Source organism: Diorhabda sublineata, chromosome 10 (assembly GCF_026230105.1).
Source record: "Diorhabda sublineata isolate icDioSubl1.1 chromosome 10, icDioSubl1.1, whole genome shotgun sequence".
Lineage (NCBI taxonomy): Eukaryota > Metazoa > Arthropoda > Insecta > Coleoptera > Chrysomelidae > Diorhabda > Diorhabda sublineata.
In genome coordinates this window covers 8,007,562-8,032,258 of record NC_079483.1, presented here as the reverse complement: position 1 = coordinate 8,032,258, position 24,697 = coordinate 8,007,562, and the positions used below count along the sequence as shown (strand labels likewise).

The window sequence follows — 24,697 nt, the reverse complement described above, 5'->3', positions numbered from 1 at the left end:
TCAATTAATCACCCTGTAATTATTGATCAAAACTGAAAATTACAAAGAAATCCTAGTAAGTAAATTTTTAGATCACACTGTATATTGTTTTGAAGAAAACATTTATTCAATAGAATAATAAAATTTTGTAATCCACCTTAGGCTATCAAAGATTTGTTTAAAAGTCAAATAATAATGATAATAATGTTTATTTAAAAGTTTAATTACGACAAAAGTGATTTAAATAAGTAGTTGCTAACGAATAGTCAGTGTAGAAAGCAAAAATGGCTGAACTACGAGTAAGTATAAGCCATAAAAATAATTTAAAATAGTTACCTCAAATATATAAATGATATTTTACAAATTCCAGATGAAAAACTGAATTTATTTCAACACTTTTATATTTAAAATAATTTTCACTTAACGAAACTTAAAGCACAATTCCACAACGGTAAATAACTTTTAAAACACAATAACCTTCATATGACCACGAATCTTCTTTTTTAACGGTGCTAGAGGCAACGTTTCTATAAATAATTAACAAATTTTTAGATAAAATGCTCTTCTTCTTTATAAAATAACTAAAATTTACTGTTCTAAATCGTTTGCAATTTTGACAGTTTCACAATATAAGAATTGTAAGTTAAATCAATACTAGAGTATTTAATGTTTCTAGCGCTACAAAATCGTGACACCCGTTTGCGGCGTTGCCAGGTACATTACTACCAAAATCAAATAATTGTGTTAAATTTCTTATTTTGATCGTCTCTACTTTATATAAATAATTAATTATTATTCCTTATAATTGAAAATTATTACTTCTATTTGTTTTTAGTTAATTAGATTATCACAATAGCGACGTAAAATATGGGATTAACTGAATGAAATTAAAACGTGACAACTATGTCGTATGTTTATGAATATAAAAAAAAATATTTTTTTCTGATTGTATAAGTTGATTTTAAATTGTTAAAGTTTACATCGGAAGGTCTGATAATATTTCTAAAATCAGACTACATATACGAGGGGCTTCCGAAATATATCTAAATAGTAATAGGTGGTATTTTGGAAAGTAATAACGATAAACACGAGGGTGGTTCAAATATGAACCGGAATTTTGCTATAAAAAAATATTTTTCTATAGTTTTCCTATATCAATCACCTTCACACATCTCCGGAAGCTTTTTTCGTGGAAATATCTCGGCTTGTCACATTTGAATCACCCTCGTAAATCGATGATCACGTTTTTGACTTATAGTATTTGAGCGGTTTCGGTTCGGAGTTTTGTTCAGAGGATCCGAGATGTCCGGGATCTATACCAAAGGACCAAAACAGTCCGCAGAAATGTCCGTACGGTTTATATGCCGAACAACTTTCCGGTACGGCTTTCACCGCTCCCAGATCGGAAAATAAACGATCTTGGTTATATAGAATAAGACCTTCCGTATCACACGAACCTTTTCAACCGATTAAAAATAGTGACGTCACTCACAATTGGTCCGAAGAAGAACCCAATCCGAATCAAGTAAGTAATAAATATATTTATTAATTTAAATATATATATATATATATATATATATATATATATATATATATATATATATATATATATATATATATATATATATATATTTATATATTTTATTTCTTCTTTTTGCCTTTCTTTTTTCTAGAGGCTTTCTTTTCCATATACGCCCGCCAATACTTTTGGATTTTTCTAGCTGATCTATCTAAGAAGAATTGGTAAGCCATTTCATTGAATAACCGTTCCTCTTCTTCTTCTTTTTCGGCCATCAATATATCGTATTCCTCTTCTTGTTCGTCTATTATTTTTTGAACCTCATCTATTTCCGCTTTCTTTTTGTCGTATTCTTCTTGGAGTAGATCGAACTGCGCCTTTTATAAAAAAAATATAACTAGAAAGTTCAATCACCCCTTCTTCTATTTTTGTTACAAATAAATATTTTTTTGTTTCGATTTCATTACTAAATAAATAAAGTTAAACCTCTATCGTATTAATGGTTTATCTATGGAATATAATGTAGAGGTGTTAACTAACCGATAGACGGAACTGTTATATATACCTGTTTTTCGCCGATATCTTGGTCGAATGTATTTATCCAATTCTGTAGTTGCGTTTCGATTTTGGAACGTTTAGCTCTCGAACTGTCTTCTTGTTGCAAATTCGTTCGAAGAACGTCTTCGTAATGTTTTACAATCTTTTCCGCTTCTTCCGCTAAAACGTGTTGTTTTTCTTCGCTTTCCAAAGTCTTGTACATCATTTCTTTTTCGGAATCTCGTAGGGTTCTACCCATTTCTAACTCGAAGTTTTCCCTAACATTTTGTATCTTTTCGTTGTACATTTCGACAATTTTCAATTTCTCGTCAAGTTGTTCTTCGAGTTCTTTTCTTTGTTTTTTAAGCTGTTCTTTTAAATCCTCGATAACGACAGTCAACGATAAATTAGATTTGTACGCCCTCCTCAATTCCTTATCCATTGCTTTTTCTTGTTCCCCTGTAATTAGAATGAGATATTTCATATTCCTAATAAGTAGAAATACGAAATAATTTTTTATAATGGTGTGTTTAGAAAAACGATTGTCTCATCTCTACTATGGAACAGTCTAAATTTATTTTTAAGGTGCGTCCGCTTGTTTAGAATTTGTTAGAACGTTTAATCGCGACGTTGTCATATTGTGCAGAATATCTAAGAATACATATTATTTTTATTTTTACCTGTAACGTAAACTTTCGTTTTCGTAATTTCCTTGAGTTCTTGTAACAGTTTAATGAGATCCACAACCTGTTTATCCAATTTCGGTTTTTCGGCTAAACGTATGGCGGATTGTATGCATTTATTATGAAATAATATATCAACTAGTTGATATACAGCTGGGTTTGGAAATGCTTCCGGTAAAATGGCGGTAAATTGCGATCTCCTCATCGATTTATTCACCTTTAAAAAACGTTCATCAATATATGTTTTCCATAAAACGTCAAGTAAAACAAACCGTTCCAAGTCTCAGACTATCCTGAATGTTTTCAGTGAAATACAATTCTTCCAAGGACAATGGTATACCCCATTCGTTGAAAATATCCAAAGCGAAGCTGAGTTCGTTGGGTTTTAAATGTTTCCTTATCAATTCGGCGTCATTTTCTAAAATGAACGGCAAATGCGCGATAGTATTCATTTTAGCCATGCATATGTTCAATATATAAATGACCCTGTCTGCTTGTATTTTCAAATTCATTTCATCTGGCGTCATTTCAACATCTTTAAATCTACTAACGAACTCGTTGAGTTCGTCATCGATTTCTATATCTGTTAATATAGAACGTGGGGTGTATGACGAAGGCATTTTTTATTATATTTCAATTCTGTTATCAAATAATTTTGTTCTGGCACTAGTTTCACCATACACAATATTTATCTTGTTTCTATGGTGCGTTACCATGGAGATAAAACGAACGCACTTCAGTGTAGTACAAAACCACGTATTAGTAACCATAGATAAATAATATAACGTAGTGGAATATTTCGTTGATAACTTATTAGTAAAAGATCACAATATAAAAAATGAAGATTTATAAATAAGATTGTTGATATACGAGGGATGGTTCATAATTAGTATTAAACGAGTTTATTTAAATATATTCTAGTTGCTTTGGGAACCTTTTGATTTACCGAATGTGACTAAAAAAATTGATTTTGTTGACGGTTTACATACTATAGGAGGAGCGGGTGATTCCAGATGTAAAAATGGTCTCGCTATTCACATTTACTCCTGCAATATTTCCATGTCTAACAAAGCTTTCTATAACAGCGACGGCGACTTCCTAATAGGTAAGTAAACGTCGTATAATTTTGAAATAGACGATTCATTTAATTTTATTGTAGTTCCACAAAGTGGTAATTTGAAAATAAAAACGGAATTCGGGGTAATTCACGCGATACCAAACGAAATTGTTGTTATTCAACAAGGGATGCGTTTTCAAATCGAAACAACAACGCCATCTAGAGGATATATTTTGGAAGTATTCGGTAGACATTTCGAATTGCCCGATTTGGGTCCGATCGGAGCGAACGGATTGGCGAATCCGAGAGATTTTTTGACGCCAGTCGCTTGCTACGAAGATCTAGACGAAAATTTCGATATCGTGTCAAAATATCAGGGAAAATTATTCGTTTGTAAACAGGATCACAGTCCTTTTGACGTCGTGGCTTGGCACGGGAATTACGTGCCTTACAAATACGATCTTAGCAAGTTTATGGTCATCAATTCGGTTTCTTTCGATCACTGTGTAAGTATAAGTAGAAAAAATTACATTTTATCGATTGTACTTTATATTTATCTATGTGTATCTGCATATTTATCATTGAACAAAAATTAACGTTCAAAATTTGAAGTGTGACTTATGACAGTTGACATTTATTACTGTCAACTATGTAATAAATGTCATTTTTTTGCATTTACCAATTTTCAAATTAGTCAAAAACTACTCACCCCAGAGAAGGGGTGGTATCCACTACCAGGGAAAAAGCAACCCCCGATATAGAGTAGATTTTAAAATTGAGGAGTGAACCTGAATCCAAATTTTTACGAAAATCAGTCCTGTATATAATAAACGCATAGTTTACATTTTTTTACCGTCATTGACTGGACTATTTAGACATAATTAAAACACCAATGAAAGATTAAAATTATCAATTTTTTTTTGAAAAATTTTCACTAATAGGATAGAAAAAAAAACGCATTTTAATGAACTATATTTATTTAAAAAAATTCATGGTAAAAAAATATAATTTCTTGTTAAAAAAGATCCAAAAATTACGAAAATAAAAACTTATGTACATTTGACAACATGGCAATAAAATTATTCTCCATTTTGTTGTGGGTGTGGTCTTTGCTTCCTCTTGCTGACTTTAGTAGCCTTCGGTCTCGGCGTCGGAGGGTTTTCCAGCTCCATCAGCTGTTCATCTGTCAATCGGCCTTTGTACCAATCGGCGCATTCGGGTACGTTCCTCGCCCACGTGCATCTTTTGCCTACGTCGTCGAAGACTTGTCCGAGTTTGCAACCGTTTCTTCTCGGGGCGTTGCCGTTGATGCAAACGAAGAAATATTGACAATCGTCCGGATCGGCGTATCTCGGATGAGTGATGGCTACCTCTTCGGTTACTTTCGGACATTGAAATTCGAAAACTTCTTCGGACGTACAACCGGATCGTTTAGCTTCGTCCGGCCATGAACAGATGCCGGATTTTTCGTTGTATACGAGACCGTTGGGGCATTGGATCGGGTTGAATTTACCGTCTACGCAAAAGTAAAATTTATCACAAATGTTTCGGGACTCGTGAGCGAAGTATCCTGAAAAAATTATTGGATATTCAAAATAAGACACTAATTAATTGTCTAATTTTTACAGTATATTTCAATTTTCAAATAAATCGTAGATTTAAGTAAGAAAATAGAAGTAAGGCAACAGTGTACGTTAACAATTACGTTAAATCAGACATAGAAAAAAATAATTAATAGAGTTACAATATAAATGTGGTTTATATCTAACTTCATTGTTTTAAATCTTGAACATAGATAAAGATAAAACATAGAGATATAATAAAATTGTACCGTAAGTTCATATTACCTACATTAATTAGGCTAAGAAAACAACTACGTCAAAATGACATTTGATTTTTTCGGATATACATATGTTGGTTTTTCTTCATAATAGGGGCAAAACAAAATTGAATAGCTATAGTTTTCTGTTGTTTTTAAGCAATCACACATGAAATAAATTATAGAGCTACAAAAAAATATAATTTGTAAGCACCTAACTTCATGTCACTTTCACTGCATCAGCTGTTTCATGTTTGTATTATTGACAAAAGTGAATAATGGAGGTATATGACGGTTCCTAAAGTTCATATTACGTACAGTATTTTTGTTTCCAATTAAACATAGATGAAAATAAATGATAGAGGTAAAGAGGTATACACATTCGTTATAAATCTTGAACATAGATAAAAGTATAGAATAGAGGAATAGTATTTTTATAATACTAGTTTTATTGATTTATTTTGAATCTCATAGAAAAATGTAAATAATAGAGGTCAATATAAAAAACGAAATCGTTTAAAATTGAAATTTAATTGGCGACCGCACAATAGATAAATTTGAAAATAGTGAATACGAAAAATGTGAAACTACGTTATTGAATGGAATTTTTATTACAAAAAACAATTAGTTAACCACTTTCACTTTTTGCGAAGTCTCCTATTCAAATATTTTCAATCCACACTAGTTATTAACATACAGGATGTTAATTTTTATATAAATAATGAAATTTTCATAGAAAATAGCCAAGAAAAAATAAAAAATATTACTTGAAAAAACATTATTTCAACAAAAAATGGCACAAAAATGTCAATTTTCTCACGATAACGTTAAAAATAACCGATTTTAACACAGAACCATTGACAAATAAAATTTTTAAATAAAAAAACTTTTCACTTACCGTGTTTTCTGGGACAATGTTCGCTGGGTTGGGGTTCTTGCAATTTAGGCCTCGACGAACAATCAATATTAAAAGGCAAATCACATTTTTCATACTCAGAACTATAGTCATTAAAAACTTGTCCATCTGGACATAATTTTTCAGTTATTTTACCGTTATTGCAATGGTAATATTTATCGCACTGTTCCGCGTCCGCGAAATAACCATCAGGTTCGGGACATTGATCAGATATTTCGGAAACGTCTTCTATTGGATCACTTTGGGGTTTTCTGTTTCGATTTTTCGCACTACTCACCCCCAACGCTAACGTTACCACAAAAACGAAAGTCCAAATATAAGAATTCATTGACATAACTGTTTAACACGACACGCTACACTGCCACGGTAAAAGAAGTCAGAGACTTATATGTGCAGGAGGGGCGTGTAGAGATGGGAGTTGAAAACATTAAGAACAGTTATTTCGATATTAGACGAAGAGCAAATTGAAAAAGTAGGAGAACAATAGTTGAAAAAAAATAATATGAGAATGCAAATTCATATTAAGTATAACATAAATAAAGAGAGTTTGACCAAAAATGTGAATTTTGAATTCCACGATTTAATTTGCATAGATCGTAATTTGCATCTTCAACATAGATAAAAATTAAAGAATAGAGGTTTGTTTAAATGTGAGTTTATGATTTCTCACACATAGACAAAAGTATAGAATAGAGACAAAGAAAAAATAATATGAAAATTAGAATTTATGAAAACTGTTTTTTATACCATTTTTTGATATAAATACCGGAAATTTTCCAAATTTCTCTATACATCCAGTTTATTTTATTATTACAGTAACAATTCATAACTTTCGACAGATTTTGACATAAAGCTACTTATTCTATATCCATTTACGAAGAATCGCTCTGTGAATTTTTATATTTGAATAATCACTTGTAAAATATTTCCAATTTTCAAAAAAATATTACATATTTTTACTTTTTATTTGTTACTTTTTGCTATAACTGTTACATCAATAATTTATTCCCATCTCTAATGTTAAATACTTTCTCTTGTTCTTGTCAAATGACCTTCAAAACAAACAATGGTTTACAAGTATAATATTTAGGATCGTCAGGGTTTTCTCGGTAATTTGTAGCAATTTTAACAAGTATTAAAATATTTTAAGCCCATCAAAAATATAAATCAACACGTTTTTCGTAAAATTAGATATTTTTTTCGAGAATTCTTTTGAAGTCAGTAATCATTTGAAGTTAGATCTGTGTTTTACGCCGTTGCCAAGTTTATTATGATATAACGCATTTTAGGATCCTTCAATTTTCACAGTTCTCACTTGTCAGTCTGATAGAAAAGGTACTGCAATAGCAGATTTCGTTATATTCCCACCGAGATGGTCGGTGCAAGAACACACTTTCAGACCGCCGTATTATCACAGAAATTGCATGTCGGAATTTATGGGGCTGATACTTGGGGAGTATGAAGCTAAAAGGGGAGGTTTGGCGCCGGGAGGGGCAACGTTGCACAGTGTAATGACCCCTCACGGTCCCGATGCGAATTGTTTCGAAATGGCTTCTAATGAAATTTTGAAACCGACGAGAGTAGCCGAAGGAACACAGGTGGGCGGTATTAAAAATTTTCAAAATTTGTCGATTAACGATTGTTTTTTAGGCATTCATGTTCGAAAGTTGTATGGGGATAGCTTTGACGAAGTGGGGATCGAAGACGTGCGACAAACTGAATCCAAATTATTACAAATGTTGGCGAAACCTTCAGAAACATTTCAAAAAGTGAAATTTCGGGATAAAAAAATTAAACACTGAAATTTTTTGGTTGTAAAAGTTATTTTTGAAAATATATTTTTTTAAAGTTTTGATATTTTATTTATTTACATGAGCAAGGTACTGCAGATGCTCCAGAGCTGGCTTTACATACATAAAAGGTCGGTTGGCCTTTATACTTATTTTTTATGTTGTCCACAACTTTTTGTACGGATTGTGAATATACCTAGAGAATATAACGATACCATGAGTGCACTTGTGATGATGAATTTTTTCAAAAAAAATATAGAAATAACCACAAAAACACAAATTATATCGTTGAAATAGTACACCTATCACAAAAATTATAACGAAAAATGTCACTGAGCAGAACTAACCTTTATACACTTTGCGTTTTTTCAATTTCTTATACGAATTTCATTATTTTTTCATACAAGTATTTATCGAAATTTTACTAACAACAAATTCTAAAAAGTATCACATATTCCACTGAAATGATTTGTTTATCTCGTAAATTGACAGTTAAAGTAAATAGATAAAATAAAACAATAGAGATACAACAAATAATGTTCTCCACGAAAGTTCATTTTACGTACACATTGTTTACGTTGTAAATCTCAAACATAGATAAGAGTATCGTAATAGAGGTATACAAAAATGCGGGCTCGTAGTTTGATGTGTTGAATTTAACATAGATAGAAGTAAAAAATAGAGATTCAACGAAAACGTGTAATCGAAATTAGTAATTTCATTTGAAGTAAATTCTGTTCTAATTATAAACATTGATAGAGGTAAATAAAAACGATAGTTCGTATTTTGTTTTGTCAAATTGAATATAGGGAGAAATAAAAAATAGATGTTCAATAAAAATTACGAATTACTCTGATTTCCATTGTTGAAATTCTATTTTTGTCGATTTGGATCAGACATAGACAAAAATAAAAAATAGAGATACGTTGTTTGTTTATTCAAATTAAACATAGATGAAAGAAAAATACAGAGGTTTTCCAAACGCTACTATATGATCTTATTTCGTACATAGATAAAAATGAAAAAATGAGGTTTATAAATTGTTTAAGTAAACATTTTGAATAATAAACATAGATAAAAGTAAATAGTAGAGATATTCATAAATGCTGGTTTATAATTTCTCGAGACCATAGATAAAAATAAATAGATATAAATATCGGTTCCCATTTTAAACCATGAACATAGATAAAAGAAAAAAAATGAATACAGCAAAATGATAATTTGACAGTTTCGAAATCATAAGCATAGATAAAAGAAAAATATAGGGGATTGATGCGAGTTCATTTCTCGCACATAGACAAATATAAACAATAGAGGTAAGTTGCGATAAATTCCACATTGATATTGACCTTGAACATAGATAAAAGTAAAAAAATAAAGTAGAACCAAATTTCATCGAGCAATTTTATTTTGAATCAAACATAGATAAAATAAAATGATAGAGGTATAATCTATATCTGAATTAACAATTCACCGAGTCCATATTACGGGTACCATAGATAAATTTAAAAAAAAAATAGAAGTTAGAATAAATGCGAGTTTATATCTCGTACATAGACAAATAGAAACAATGGAGGTAAGTTACGATAAATTCCACATTGATATTGATCTTGAACATAGATAAAAGTGGAAAAATAAAGTAGAACCAAATTTCATCGAGCAATTTTATTTTGAATCAAACATAGATAAAATAAAATGATAGAGGTATAATCTATATCTGAATTAACAATTCACCGAGTCCATATTACGGGTACCATAGATAAATTTAAAAAAAAATAGAAGTTAGAATAAATGCGAGTTTATATCTCGTACATAGACAAATATAAACAATGGAGGTAAGTTACGATAAATTCCACATTGATATTGATCTTGAACATAGATAAAAGTGGAAAAATAAAGTAGAACCAAATTTCATTCGAAAAAGTTAATTTTGAAACAAACATAGATAAAATATAATGATAGAAGTACCTGTATAATCGATATTTGAATCGAAAATTCCCCGAGATCATACTGAGGATACCATAGATGAATTTTAAAAAATAGAGATTCGAATAAATACGAGTTCATATCTCGTACATAGACAAATATATACAATAGAAGTAAGTTACGATAAATTTCACATTGATATTGATCTTGAACATAGATAAAAGTAAAAAAATAAAGTAGAACCAAATTTCATCGAGCAATTTTATTTTGAATCAAACATAGATAAAATAAAATGATAGAGGTATAATCTATATCTGAATTAACAATTCACCGAGTCCATATTACGGGTACCATAGATAAATTTAAAAAAAAATAGAAGTTAGAATAAATGCGAGTTTATATCTCGTACATAGACAAATATAAACAATGGAGGTAAGTTACGATAAATTCCACATTGATATTGATCTTGAACATAGATAAAAGTGGAAAAATAAAGTAGAACCTAATTTCATCGAACAAGTTAATTTTGAATCAAACATAGATAAAATAAAATGATAGAGATATAATCGTTATTTGAATCGAAAATTCCCCGAGATCATATTGAGGATACCATAGATAAATTTTAAAAAATAGAGATTCGAATAAATGCGAGTTTATATCTCGTACATAGACAAATATATACAATAGAAGTAAGTTACGATAAATTCCACATTGATACTGATCTTGAACATAGATAAAAGAAAAGAAAAAACACAGCAGTGCCAAATTTGACCAAGCAAGTTCATTTTTTGTATATTATTCCAGTTATTTTCAACTGAAACATAGATAAAGATAAAAATAGAGGTGAACGACATAGAACAGATACTAATCATTCATAGACAAATTTAAAGAAACGCCTTTGGAAGAGTGTTTGTCAAAAATCTTAGTTGGCATCAAAAAACGTCATCAATTGACAGTTTCTGTCACCTGTCAGATATTCGAATGTACCGATTACCGTTTGAGATGTGCTATTTCAACGAAATTTTCTAATGCAAATTGAAATAATTACCAACGTCACCGTACATCCGCCGAAACCGCCTCCCGTCATTCGACTTCCCAAAACTCCATCGACCTCCAACGCCAAATCGACCAACTGATCTAATTCGGGACAAGATACTTCGTAATCGAGGCGTAACGATTTGTGACTCTCCGTCATCAGTTCGCCGAATTTACAAAAATTTTTTTGTTTCAACATTTCGGCGGCTAGCGTCGTTCTGGTTATTTCGGTGATGACGTGTCTAGCCCTCGAAACTATTTCTTTACCGGTGTTTATAGATTCCAAATCTGGAAACACATTTTCCTTCGAAAAACTATTTCCCCCAAAATCACCCTGTACATTTCATCTACATTTTTAGTCGTATAATTTGTATCACTTTGTATATTTCACTAACATTCTTCGAAACTTGCAAATCGCTATAATATGGGTTAATCACCCTGTATATTTCACTAACATTCGTCCAAATAAGCGTCAAATCTAAGCTATAATTTTTAAAAATCACTCTGTATATTTCACTAACATTCTTCGAAACTTGCAAATCGTTATAATATGGGTTAATCACCCTGTATATTTCACTAACATTCGTCCAAATAAGCGTCAAATCTAAGCTATAATTTTTAAAAATCACTCTGTATATTTCACTAACATTCTTCGAAACTTGCAAATCGTTATAATATGGGTTAATCACCCTGTATATTTCACTAACATTCGTCCAAATAAGCGTCAAATCCAAGCTATAATTTTTAAAAATCACTCTGTATATTTTACAAACATTCCTCGAAACTTGTATAACGTTATAACATGGGTGAACCGCCCTGTATATTTCACTAACATTCGTCCAATTTAGCGCCGAATCTAATAATTTTTTTTAATCACTGTATATTTTACTAACATTGTCGTATTTGTGAACCGTTATGAGTAAATCACCCTGTATATTTCACTAACCTAACATTCGTTGAAATTTGCGTTGAATCAAAATATAATTCGTTCAAAAGAGACGTGTACCACTCTGTATATTCATCATACATTCGTTCAAAATCTAGTTCGTCATAGAAGACATGTATCACCCTGTATATTTTACTAACATTCGTCCAAACTTGCATCCTCTTATAACATGGTTAAATCACCTTGTATATTTATCGTAAATTTTCGTTATGTCAAAATTTGCATTTTTCAAAATATATTTCAAATTAGTCAGAAAATTGAACACCTCGTATATATTACCAGCATTTAATCTGGACACATTTTGCTTCCCATCAAAACACATATGAAACACCCTGTATACTACAATCAAATTCTTCTAAATTTGCACCCCGTTACATTATAATTCGTTTTAAAAAATACGCGATTCACCCTGTATCTTACGCTTATAATATTCCAAATGTGTATGCCGTTGGAATATAATATCCCCCTCACTGTATATTTCATTCAAATAGTATTTCATCAAAACATAAATAGCATTTCCAAAAAATATTTCGACAAATAAGTGAAACACCCTGTATTACATTAAGTCCAAATTTTCATATCACCAAAGTATAATTCGTTAAAAAAATACGAGATTAAATCTCCCTGTATATTTACTTTACATTCATACAATTTTGTAGATTGTCAAAATTCGTTTAAAAAAATCGCGAACACACTGTATATATTATTTACATTCAATATATGTACTCTGAAGTAGATATAAATATAGTTCTACAAAATAGGTGAATCACGCTGTATATAACATACAACTCGTTTATTTTTATTTATTACTTACATTTAATGTCGTCCATATTGGCGTCCCTCAAACTGACTTTTTTTAGTAACATGGCCGCCTCTTCGCATTGTTTTCGTCTCGACGAATATTCACTTCCGGTGAGTTCGTGTTTGACGTTCGAATTCGTTATAAGTATAACGACGTTTTGATCTGAAAACGGTATCAAAATCGACGTAAGATGTCTGAAAAACAAATATAATGCAAACGGGAAATATATATACCGAGGAAAATTTTTACCTGCAATCAATTAATAAAGCGTGACCTTCTTTACCCATAAAAGATATAAACTGATCCATTATTCCGCACGGAACACCGGCATACTCGTGTTCCGCTTTCTGACATGCTAATGCCTTGTCATTAACACTGAAAATCATGATTAAATATAAATAATAAATAAATAAACAAATATACTTATAAAAATTTTACGTAAAACAACTTTTTTTTAATGTTGCCAAACTTTTAAACTCAATAAAAATAAATTTAATGAAAGTTTTCATTAAATTAGTTAGAAGAAGACAAGATGGCCAACGTCTACGAATGTCTTGTGAATTGTGATAACAATTTTTACGTGTAGTTTTCAATTTTCAGCATATTATTTTATGATTTATAAATTATTAGTGTCAATTAGTGTATATGTAAATATTTAATCATTTATAGTGATACAGTGAGTGAGGATTATTTCGAATCAGTATATTCTTTTTATGAGTAAGTACATTTGAGGTTATGTATAATTTTTTCTCTATCCAACTTACGATACTTTGGTTTTACTTGATGCCAATTGATCTAAAAATGTATAAGTGGCAACTTCGAGTGCTGCACTGCTAGAAAGACCGCCTCCTAAAGGTACACTCGAGTGAATTACGGCATTAAAAGCTGATGGTATATTTCCTATATAATTCGCTATAACTCCTGAAATTAGTAATGAAAAATAGTTTTGAAAACTATACAGTGCGGGCAAAAATACCTTTTACGTATACTGCCCATTTCGGTCCGTCTTTATTTATTGCTCTGATTAAAGCCGTAGGTTGTGGTAACTCGAAAGTTGTTTGTTTTTCTTCGTTTTTAAAATCGAACGTGGTGTAAATAGTTACGTCATTTCCTGTCGTTTTTTTACCTACGATGACGGTAACTAAAGGTAGTGCCTGAAAGTGCGCGCGTTTTATTTAAAGCATAAATTCATTTGACGAAAATACTTGCCATTGGCATAACGAACCCATCATTGTAATCAGTATGTTCGCCAATCAAATTCACTCTACCAGGCGCGTAAACTGCGACATTAGGTTCGTCTTTAAATTGTTGACGAAAAGCCGTTTTAGCTTCGTTTATTAGTTGATCGATGGATTTTATTTCGGCAACCATTTTGTTTTTCTACAGACAAATCAGTTCTATCTAATCTTTATAGAATTTAAATGATTTTATACAATCAATTTCAAGTGTTTATAAGTTTGATTAAACTGATTTCAATTCTAATCTACCCATAGTAACCATTACTTTCAATAATATTTAATTGGTAATTATAAAAATGTTGTACCGGATGTCCCAATTAGGGATATCAGAAATTGTTGTGACCAGTTCCAAAATCTCAATTTTTGTAAAATCAACGCATTTTTCAGAAAATTCTGCGTATATTTCATATTACAACTTTTGGTCTATCTATTGAAATAAGAGGTAGGGGCGAGTGGGAATTTTATTATGGGAAAACCCCTATAACTTCGGTTTTACTTAACCGATTCTAACGAACTTGATCTTGTTGAAAAAAGTTTTTTTTTTGTTGAAATAAGGGTAATAATTTCGATACACCCTAATAAGGAATGTACACGCTAGAGGGCGCTATTTAATCCTATTTTGAAATCTAGTTATTTATAGAAAATGTTAAAGAAGATTAATATTTAACAAAACCGACGCATTTTTCAGAAAATTCTGCGTATATTTCTTATTACAACTTTTGGTCTATCTATTGGAATAAGAGATAGGGGCGAGTGGGAATTTTATTATGGGAAAACCCCTATAACTTCGGTTTTACTTAACCGATTCTAACGAACTTGATCTTGTTGAAAAAAGTTTTTTTTTGTTGAAATAAGGGTAATAATTTCGATACACCCTAATAAGGAACGTACACGCTAGAGGGCGCTATTTAATCCTATTTTGAAATCTAGTTATTTATAGAAAATGTTAAAGAAGATTAGTATTCAACAAAACCGACGCATTTTTTAGAAAATTCTGCGTATATTTCTTATTACAACTTTTGGTCTATCTATTGAAATAAGAGGTAGGGGCGAGTGGGAATTTTATTATGGGAAAACCCCTATAACTTCGGTTTTACTTAACCGATTCTAACGAACTTGATGTTGTTGAAAAAGGTTTTTTTTTGTTGAAATAAGGGTAATAATTTCGATACACCCTAATAAGGAACGTACACGCTAGAGGGCGCTATTTAATCCTATTTTGAAATATAGTTATTTATAGAAAATGTTAAAGAAGATTAATATTTAACAAAACCGACGCATTTTTCAGAAAATTCTGCGTATATTTCTTATTACAACTTTTGGTCTATCTATTGAAATAAGAGGTAGGGGCGAGTGGGAATTTTATTATGGGAAAACCCCAAAAGATATATTTTTATTGGGACACCAGGTATATTTATAAAGTCAATTAGGGAATTGCTTATTAGGGAATAAATTACGTTTTACGATTTTACATTTCAATAAATAACAAGCTATAAATAACACGAAAACATTTTTTGGAAACGAATTTAAACCAAAAGATAACAAATATGTGTTTTAACCTTCAAACAAATTAAAGATCATTACATTTTTTTAATATCTTGTCTTCGATCGACATTGTAGATGCACTGTTGCCAATTTTCTGCCATATAAAAATATAACTTAATAATAAAATTCAGTTTTAAAACTCCATGACGTGCTGATGATCCTGGCAATGTCAATAGTACGAATTTATGAAAATAGTATATTATCATCAGTCCTTAAGGAGCATAAAACATTTTTATATGAAACTAAAGTTAGTAAATATCACGAATTATCACGAAAATTATGATCCTCATTAGTTTTGAAATAATATATAGAAATAAAACTCTATTCAGCATGATTTTATCTAATATCTGTCATTTTTTTAAAATGTCATGTGCAGGTATCGATTATTTTTCGAACGCACTTGGTAAACGAATCGTTATTTGAGGTTGATTAATAAAAAATTTGTATTTTACAATAATTTTGAGGTTATGTTCATTAAAAGGCACAAAATTCTTCAAATATTTGTCTTTATACATATTTCCATAACGTAATTCATTAGAAAACAATTATGAACGTATTTTAGCTTTTATTTTTTCTTAACGCTGTATAAATTATTCATCTAACGAATTTCGATCACTCTATACAAGTATAGATACCAAAGAATTTATATGTTCTATCTTTTATTTGAAATGAATATGCTCAAAACGTAATTTTTGGTTAAAAAATATTAAAAAATTTCTACTTACTGGACTATAAATAACTGAAAAAAAAACTTTTCACAATAAAAACAATAATTCTTTTCAAAAGTTCAAGTTTATATTAATTTGACATTGAAATTGATCATCAACCGGTTTATAAAACTGACAACATGCTACTAACATAAAATTCTGTTGGTTTTTATACACGTGATGTTTTTAATGATAACAACACCAGTGACGTGGCGCGAGTTGTTGCAAATAAACTGTTAGTCCAGACAAATTTAACTTAGAACATTTAATATATGAATGTAATGTTTTTCTTGTTCAGAGACCACAGAACTAACAGTAGTTATGAGTCTTATAGTATTTTTGACATAAAACACAAAATTAACAGAGTCATGAATGTTTATCATAATACATAGTCCAGGCAAATTGATTTAAAAAGATGATTTTCGAAAATGGGCATGCCACATGCTTTTTTTATTGTTTAGTATGTCAATACTGTGAAAAATGAAAGCCACAACTTTTGCGGAATTATTTAATGTTTCAAAATATAGTTTTACTTAGCAAGTTTATTAATCGTGGAGAAAACAACTGCTTAGAATCTGAACGCCATCTAGAGAGACGAAACTTTTTAAAATAGTAACGACATTATTTTAGAAAGTGTATCTGTATCGAAAAACATAATTTGAAAAGACCTATTTAAATCTGGAAAATTTCAATTAATAACTATTATAAACTATTCTTTATCGCAAATTATCGAAAAAACTTGAATTTAAACATTTTTTTTAATTTGTGACGTAAATAGATACCGAAAATTAACGACAAACCTCTAGTTTAATGGATTTTTCCAATATCCAAAACTTCTTTCATACATTAAAGGTCATAGGAGCAGTTTTTTCTTAAAATAAAAAAAAACATATTTAATATTTTAAAACATATTTTTTAAACGAATTTGCCTGGACTATGTATTATGTTAAACAAACATTCGCGATATTATGAATTTAGTGTTTTGTGTCAAAAATAATAGAAGATTTACGATTATTAGTTCTGTGGTCATGATAAACAATAAAACATAACGGTTATGCATTTTATGACTGAAAGTTAAAAAAGAAGATATTTTTAATTGGCGCGACTAGATTGAAATCGACAATATGTTTTTGAACGCTAATTTTTCCGAAATTCAATCTAAAAAATATTTTAATATCGTAACTGTTTGTATTATAAAATATTCGATTTGGCAACAATGTATTATACTCATTATTCGTTACCTAGCAACCGTTTTCATTTCAGTTACATCAAATAATATAAAAATGTCTTACAGAGATATTCGCAGTAAGTTTTTTTTTTTAATTTTTGTTTTTGATATCAAAATTTAATAAGCAACATTCTATTTATAGTTTCGTTACGTAATACGAAAGATAAGGTTGTATATTTTCAAAATTAAGTTTATAATTAAACTAAATATATAAATATTTTCATTTTCTATATACCGGTGTACTTAAAATTAATTTTATCTACTTTTAGACCTGATAGAAACCCTCAGGGTATTAGGTTACCCAAATTTAATATCAATGGAAAGCTTTAGGTCGCCCAATTTTCCATTGGTGGCCGATTTATTGTTATGGCTTTCAAAAAGATTCGATCCGGATACGAATATACCCCCCGAAATCGATACCGAAGATGATAGAGTTAAATTAATACGAAACGTAGCGGAATTCATGGTAATATTTCGCATAAAATAAATCTGTGTTTTTATCGCCGAGTAGGTTGTTTTTCGATCACACCATATATCGAGAAGTATATATATTTTTTAGGCGATAAAGGGGAATATTAGGTTAAATACGAAGAGGTTATACCAAGCAGACGGTTATGTCATTAAGGAATTGCTAAAAATAACTTCGATATTGCACGAGGCACTTTTGAGTAATTTGGAACGGGAAGACGACGATCAAATCGATGAGAATATTTTAGATTTGAGAGAATTTGATATCACCGATAAAGTATATCGTCATTTTTTCATAGAAAATTATCTATTTATATCAATTTCATATTGCAGATTAGCGAGTTGAAATTCTCGAGGCAATTAGCTGGAGAAGTTACTAAAACTGGTTCAAATTTATATAATTTGTTGACCAAAGAAGTTGATTTAAAAGTAATAATAAAATTTTTTAACAACTTATCGAAAATATACTGGGAAATTACTGAATCTCGAACTATAACATGTTTATCACCATAATTTTTTTTATATTATTTCTTACGTTTTTGAGTGTATATTTATTTATTTTCGTTATATTATTCAGTTATTTTATCTATTTATATTCATTTAACGATTATAATCACAACAAATCGAGTTACAAACACAAATTTTCAATTCTTAACCTCACTTTTCATTTTCCCTCAACTATTTAAATATAAATAAATATACTTACTTTTACATGTTCTTGTATAGATTTAAACTTCTATTTTTCAAAAAAACACTAAAAAACTAACACAATCACTTTTTTAACTAAAATTAATGTTAAAAATAAATCACATAAACTAACTGTTACTAACTTATGACATTACACTTTCCCGGTTTATTTTAACACAATGGCGTCGTATTGGGGGTTCGTTTATATATTGTATATTATTCTGGAAAAATCTACTTAAATGATTATATCAGGTGATTTAGTTCTACAGGGTGTTTTAATGATGATAAAATGAAAGTTTTTCGGACTTCTAGTGTACGTCACTGGTTTACTTGACAGGAGTATTTGATGTTTCGTTTCTTAGGTGGCGCGCCATAAAAGTATCGTGCGTCAATTTGAATTATCGGAAGTAGAGTCCGGTATAAGGGAAGCTATAAAATTGATAAACATTGAGGTAGAAGAAACTAAACAACTTATCGAAAATGTAGCTGCGACTGAAGCTAGTCTCGATTCTAAAATTGAAAAACGAAACGTCGAAATCGGTAGATATGAAAAAAGATTACAAGCATTAAAAAAAGTTAGGTAAGTCGCTTTTTTATATTAAAATATAAATTATATATTATATAATGAGATTTTTACCATTTTTTTAATTAAATTATTATTAATATATATTTTTTTGTGTAAATATAAATATTTATTCGTGATTCATATAATAAAACATGGCAACACTGTGTTTTATTTAACAAATAGGATATTCCAACCACGTGATTCAATATGGCGTTTATGCTGCTACTACTATCCTCACTGGTAAAAGTATGGTATAGGTAAAAGGAAAGTGACGTAACATCTCTAAGTATGAATGTCAATCAGTGGGGCTTATCGATTCGTTCACAATTTCTCATAAATCGATTTAAATTTATTCAGTATCAATTATTAAAATAAAACATTTCAGTTTGTTCTTTCTTAGGTATTAATAATGGATTTTTTCAAAAGAAAACAAAAACATTTCTGATTATTGTTAAAACAATTAAAATTATAAAATAATCGAAAAGAATCGATTCTTTTCAAGTCATTAAAAGCGTCTAAGGGAATCGTGAGTAGTCGTGCAAGATCGTTACTTCTTTCACATATTTCGTGATTTTCCAGAACAAAGTAGAATTAACCTGTAATTGTTTGTTCTAAGAATGAAGTTTCATTGTGTGTATTAAAATTTTGATGTTTTTGTGTGTTCTTGGTGTTTTTTTTTCGAATTAATTACATTTTATGTTATAAAATACGTTCAAATATGCTGAGTGAATATTTTAAGATGGTGATATAGTAAAATTGGAATGTGCGTCATTGGTATGTTTATAAATCTATTTCTTCTTCCAATTTGTTTTTTTTTTTTAACAAAAAGTTAACTTTTTAAAAAATAATTATATACAGTTTTATAACGAATTTTAACATTTTTAAATATAGTATCTCGTATTAACTTCGTTTCTTTATAGACGCCATATTTGAAGAAAAGTTGAGAGGTGTAATTAATGTAAATAAAATATTTGCTACGTTGTCAGATTCGATTTTGTTTTAGGGAAGATCAGAAATTCCAAACAAATTTAAAAAACTGCCATATCGATGCAATTCAAGTTTAAGTAATAATTTTAGTGGAATTAATAAAAAAATTATAGAATTTCAAAAAATAAGACGCTATAGTTTAAAAAATATGAATAAAAACGAAGTTTAGCATAATTATTGTGTAAATATATATTTGCTATGTTGTCAAGTTTACTTTTTCTTCATGGAAAGTTCCAAACGACGTAATTTTATGTTTAAAACGGAGATAATTGACTAATTATATTTTTAAACAAATTTTTATTGAAATAATTATTTCACTCAGTTTTTTCTCTAAATTCCCGAAAAGTAATGAAAATTATAAATATAAACGAAATTTAGTATAATAATTACGTAAATAAATGTTTGCTACGTTGCCACGTTTAATTTTTTTTCAGGGAAAATCGGAACTTTCAAGTGTCAGTCATTTTTTCATAAATTTTCACGCAAATTGATCCCCTCCCCAATATGAAATTGTTCCTTACCTTAAATTCTTTCAGACCAGCATTTCTCGACGAGTTTACGGCTCTGGAAAAAGAACTGGAAGAACTTTTCGTCCGATATTCTCTTCGTTTACGCTGCCTGAATCAATTAGAAAAACAATTCGCCGAATCGGAAACGGCGCAATTGGAGAAACAACTCCAAATAACCCTACCCCAAATACAGACGATACCGTTGGAGGAAACGGACGAGAACGATATTTTTTTAGAAAAAGAAGAAGAGGAGGAGAAAAAAACGCGCGGTACCACGAGCGATAGAAGAACGCAGCCGCCACCGTTGCTCGATAATCGATCGTCAATCGATTTTAGTTCCGATACGGAATCCGATGATTTGTTTATCGATAGAGACGAACCGGAATTGATGCAATCGGATGATTCGTTGGGGATGGAGATCGCTTCCGGTGATAGGAGAGCTCCTTCCGGTAGGTTGGTAGGCAGCGACGACGATTTTTGATTTTTTTTCGATTTTTTTTAATTGTTTCGAGGTAAATAAAGTTTGACACCAAGTTAGAAATATTTTTTATTTACTGAACGGCCATATGAGCAGTCTTTGAAAAAAATTTGAAAAATGAAATAATATTTTGTCGTTTATTCGATATTCGAGCATCGATTTTTTCAAACTGTCATTTTGACGTTCGAATATCGGTAAAACGTTAATTTCCGGTTCCGTTTTTAAAATAATGACGTGGTTGAATGAAAATAAATCGACATTCTGTCAAAGTGACAGAATAATCAATGTAGACAACATTTTATGGAAAAAATCGATTTTTTTTTCGATTTAAGAGAACATTTCGAATGTTCGAAAATCCGAATGAAATTTTTTAGATACAAGAAAGTACATTCGAAAAATCGTCATTTTTATGTCAAAATTTAGTAAAAAAGAAGAATAAATTGAAAAAGAAGATTTAAAGAAAAACGAACACTCGAGTCAAATACAAGCGTCATTGATTTGAATTTCTATAAATACTTGAAAATAGAAAAAGAAATGGAAGAATCAAAAAAGAACAATGACATTTAAATGTCAAAATTTACTTGAAAACGGAGATATATACTGGAGTTAATTGAATAAAAAAGAAGAACATCAAATCTGAAAATGTCAAATATTAGTTTTGAACCGAAGACTTTGGAAAAACGACATTTAAATGTCGAAATATGAAATAAAAACAAAAATAAGTAGAAGAAAACACAAGTAGGGGCAAAAAGAAGATTGTATTAAAAAAACAAACATTTAAATCAAATATGGACATAGGAAGAAGTACATTTGTTTACAAAATCGACATTTAAATGTCGAAATATGTTCAGAAAGAAAATAATGTAAAAAAAGCAAATTGAATCAAATATGGGCACAATAAAAAGCACATTGATGCATAAAATCGATATTTAAATGACAAAATATGATCCAAGAAAGAAAATAATGTAAAAAAACGCAAATTGATTCAATAAATTCGAAGATTGATTCAAAAAAGAAATATTTGAATCAAATATGGACACAATAAAATACACATTGATGCATAAAAGTGACATTTAAATGTCAAAATATGATCAGAAAGAAAATAATGTGGAATAAAGCAAATTGAATCGATAAAGTCGAAGATTGATTCAAAAAAGAAATATTTGAATCAAATATGGGCACAATAAAAAGCACATTGATGCATAAAATCGACATTTAAATGTCGAAATATGTTCAGAAAGAAAATAATGTAAAAAAAGCAAATTGAATCAAATATGGGCACAATAAAAAGCACATTGATGCATAAAATCGATATTTAAATGACAAAATATGATCCAAGAAAGAAAATAATGTAAAAAAACGCAAATTGATTCAATAAATTCGAAGATTGATTCAAAAAAGAAATATTTGAATCAAATATGGACACAATAAAATACACATTGATGCATAAAAGTGACATTTAAATGTCAAAATATGATCAGAAAGAAAATAATGTGGAATAAAGCAAATTGAATCGATAAAGTCGAAGATTGATTCAAAAAAGAAATATTTGAATCAAATATGGGCACAATAAAAAGCACATTGATGCATAAAATCGACATTTAAATGTCGAAATATGTTCAGAAAGAAAATAATGTAAAAAAAGCAAATTGAATCAAATATGGGCACAATAAAAAGCACATTGATGCATAAAATCGATATTTAAATGACAAAATATGATCCAAGAAAGAAAATAATGTAAAAAAACGCAAATTGATTCAATAAATTCGAAGATTGATTCAAAAAAGAAATATTTGAATCAAATATGGACACAATAAAATACACATTGATGCATAAAAGTGACATTTAAATGTCAAAATATGATCAGAAAGAAAATAATGTGGAATAAAGCAAATTGAATCGATTAAGTCGAAGATTGATTCAAAAAAGAAATATTTGAATCAAATATGGACACAATAAAATACACATTGATGCATAAAAGTGACATTTAAATGTCAAAATATGATCAGAAAGAAAATAATGTGGAAAAAAGCAAATTGAATCGATAAAGTCGAAGATTGATTCAAAAAAGAAATATTTGAATCAAATATGGGCACAATAATGCATAAAATCGACATTTAAATGTCAAAATATGATTCAAGAAAGAAATTAATGTAAAAAAAGCAAATTGAATCAATAAATTCGATGGTTGACTTGAGAAGAATCAAATATGGATACAATAAAGAGCACATTGAGCATAAAATCGACATTTAAATGTCAAAATTAGCTCGAACACAAAAGAAGGTAAAAAAGATGCAGAATGAATTGAAAACGAAGTACTGTTAATAAAAAACATACATTTGAATCAAATATATGCACAGTAGAAAGCACATTGATTTGTAAAATCGAAATTTAAATGTCAATTTTAGCTTAAACACTAAAAAGATGCAAAGAGACAACAAATCAAGTAAATAAGGGCATTTAATCAGAGAACTAACATTTAAAGCAAATATAAGCACATTGATTTGTAAAATCGACATTTAAATGTCAAAATTAGTTAAAGTGCAAAAAAAGATTTAAAAAAACGTGAATTAAAATGGAGAAGGGCAATAAAAAAAACAAACATTTGAATCGTATCATATACACAGTAAAAAGAACATTGATTCATAAAATCAACATTTTCAAATAACGTTTTTTACTCAAAATATTTTCGAAAATGTGTAAAAAACAAAAAACATGAACGTCAAAAAATATACGAGGAAGTGCGAAAAAGTGAATAAACATCAGAATAAAAAAAACATTGATTCATAAAATCGACATTTTTTTGATAGGAAAAAAATTTTGGCTACATTGACTATCCCCTCAAGTTTAGTTTACGCTATTATCAATATACGACAAAAAAAATATGGACACCGAATTGGTACACAAACGGCAACACTAAATAAAAAAACAACGTCGACATTCTCAATTTTCTTCTTCTATGCGATAATAACCGAAACGTTCAAAATCACAACGTCAATTTCACCACTAGTCAATACTACACCTGTCATACGTCAAACGATGACAGTTGACGTAACCGAGAATGTCGCATAATTTTGTACATTTTTGTATATTCTATTTTATATATATATATAAATAAAAGGGGTACCCTCATTTGAATTATGCATTTTGGTATTGGTGGGGGGGTTATGATTTTGTTTATCAAATGTTGGTACCCCCCCTAAAAAACAGGTGTTGCACGCACTAAAAAAACATATTAATTAAACAAATGCCTTTTTTTTTAAATATTATTCAGTA

At 29.5% G+C, this 24,697-nt stretch overlaps 5 protein-coding genes across 8 annotated transcripts; 2 read left to right on the top strand and 3 right to left on the bottom strand.

Moving 5' to 3' along the window:
- The first annotated feature begins 179 nt into the window (after positions 1 to 179).
- Positions 180 to 8,385, top strand: LOC130449375 (homogentisate 1,2-dioxygenase). The gene is made up of 6 exons (XM_056787157.1): positions 180 to 278; positions 1,238 to 1,504; positions 3,640 to 3,823; positions 3,878 to 4,281; positions 7,800 to 8,108; positions 8,161 to 8,385. Exons 1-6 carry the CDS (start codon positions 264 to 266, stop codon positions 8,281 to 8,283), a joined length of 1,302 nt encoding a protein of 433 aa, XP_056643135.1. The 5' UTR covers positions 180 to 263; the 3' UTR covers positions 8,284 to 8,385.
- LOC130449382 (dynein regulatory complex protein 10-like) lies at positions 1,651 to 3,646 on the bottom strand. The gene has a single exon (XM_056787167.1). The coding sequence runs from the start codon at positions 2,517 to 2,519 to the stop codon at positions 2,034 to 2,036; it is 486 nt and encodes a 161-aa protein (XP_056643145.1). The 5' UTR covers positions 2,520 to 3,646; the 3' UTR covers positions 1,651 to 2,033.
- LOC130449380 (protein obstructor-E-like) lies at positions 4,735 to 7,800 on the bottom strand. The gene is made up of 2 exons (XM_056787165.1): positions 6,493 to 7,800; positions 4,735 to 5,345 (listed from the first exon to the last, which is right to left on the bottom strand). The coding sequence occupies exons 1-2, from the start codon at positions 6,842 to 6,844 to the stop codon at positions 4,855 to 4,857; spliced, it is 843 nt and encodes a 280-aa protein (XP_056643143.1). The 5' UTR covers positions 6,845 to 7,800; the 3' UTR covers positions 4,735 to 4,854.
- Positions 8,310 to 19,218, bottom strand: LOC130449376 (galactokinase-like). 2 transcript variants are annotated; one of them, XM_056787159.1, is made up of 8 exons: positions 18,902 to 19,218; positions 14,219 to 14,389; positions 13,986 to 14,163; positions 13,774 to 13,930; positions 13,259 to 13,384; positions 13,022 to 13,203; positions 11,275 to 11,549; positions 8,310 to 8,496 (listed from the first exon to the last, which is right to left on the bottom strand). In XM_056787159.1, exons 2-8 carry the CDS (start codon positions 14,378 to 14,380, stop codon positions 8,374 to 8,376), a joined length of 1,203 nt encoding a protein of 400 aa, XP_056643137.1. In that variant the 5' UTR covers positions 14,381 to 14,389; positions 18,902 to 19,218; the 3' UTR covers positions 8,310 to 8,373. The 2 variants fall into 2 exon arrangements, with proteins under 2 accessions (XP_056643137.1, XP_056643136.1); XM_056787158.1 differs by lacking the exon at positions 18,902 to 19,218 and adding an exon at positions 16,518 to 16,805.
- On the top strand, positions 13,400 to 24,532 carry LOC130449374 (clusterin-associated protein 1). 3 transcript variants are annotated; one of them, XM_056787155.1, is made up of 6 exons: positions 13,400 to 13,726; positions 17,997 to 18,193; positions 18,287 to 18,472; positions 18,529 to 18,624; positions 19,245 to 19,462; positions 20,971 to 24,532. In XM_056787155.1, exons 1-6 carry the CDS (start codon positions 13,723 to 13,725, stop codon positions 21,422 to 21,424), a joined length of 1,155 nt encoding a protein of 384 aa, XP_056643133.1. In that variant the 5' UTR covers positions 13,400 to 13,722; the 3' UTR covers positions 21,425 to 24,532. The 3 variants fall into 3 exon arrangements, with proteins under 3 accessions (XP_056643133.1, XP_056643132.1, XP_056643134.1); XM_056787154.1 differs by lacking the exon at positions 13,400 to 13,726 and adding an exon at positions 17,513 to 17,804; XM_056787156.1 differs by lacking the exon at positions 13,400 to 13,726 and adding an exon at positions 17,544 to 17,804 and having other exon boundaries at positions 20,976 to 21,355.
- Positions 24,533 to 24,697: the final 165 nt, after the last annotated feature.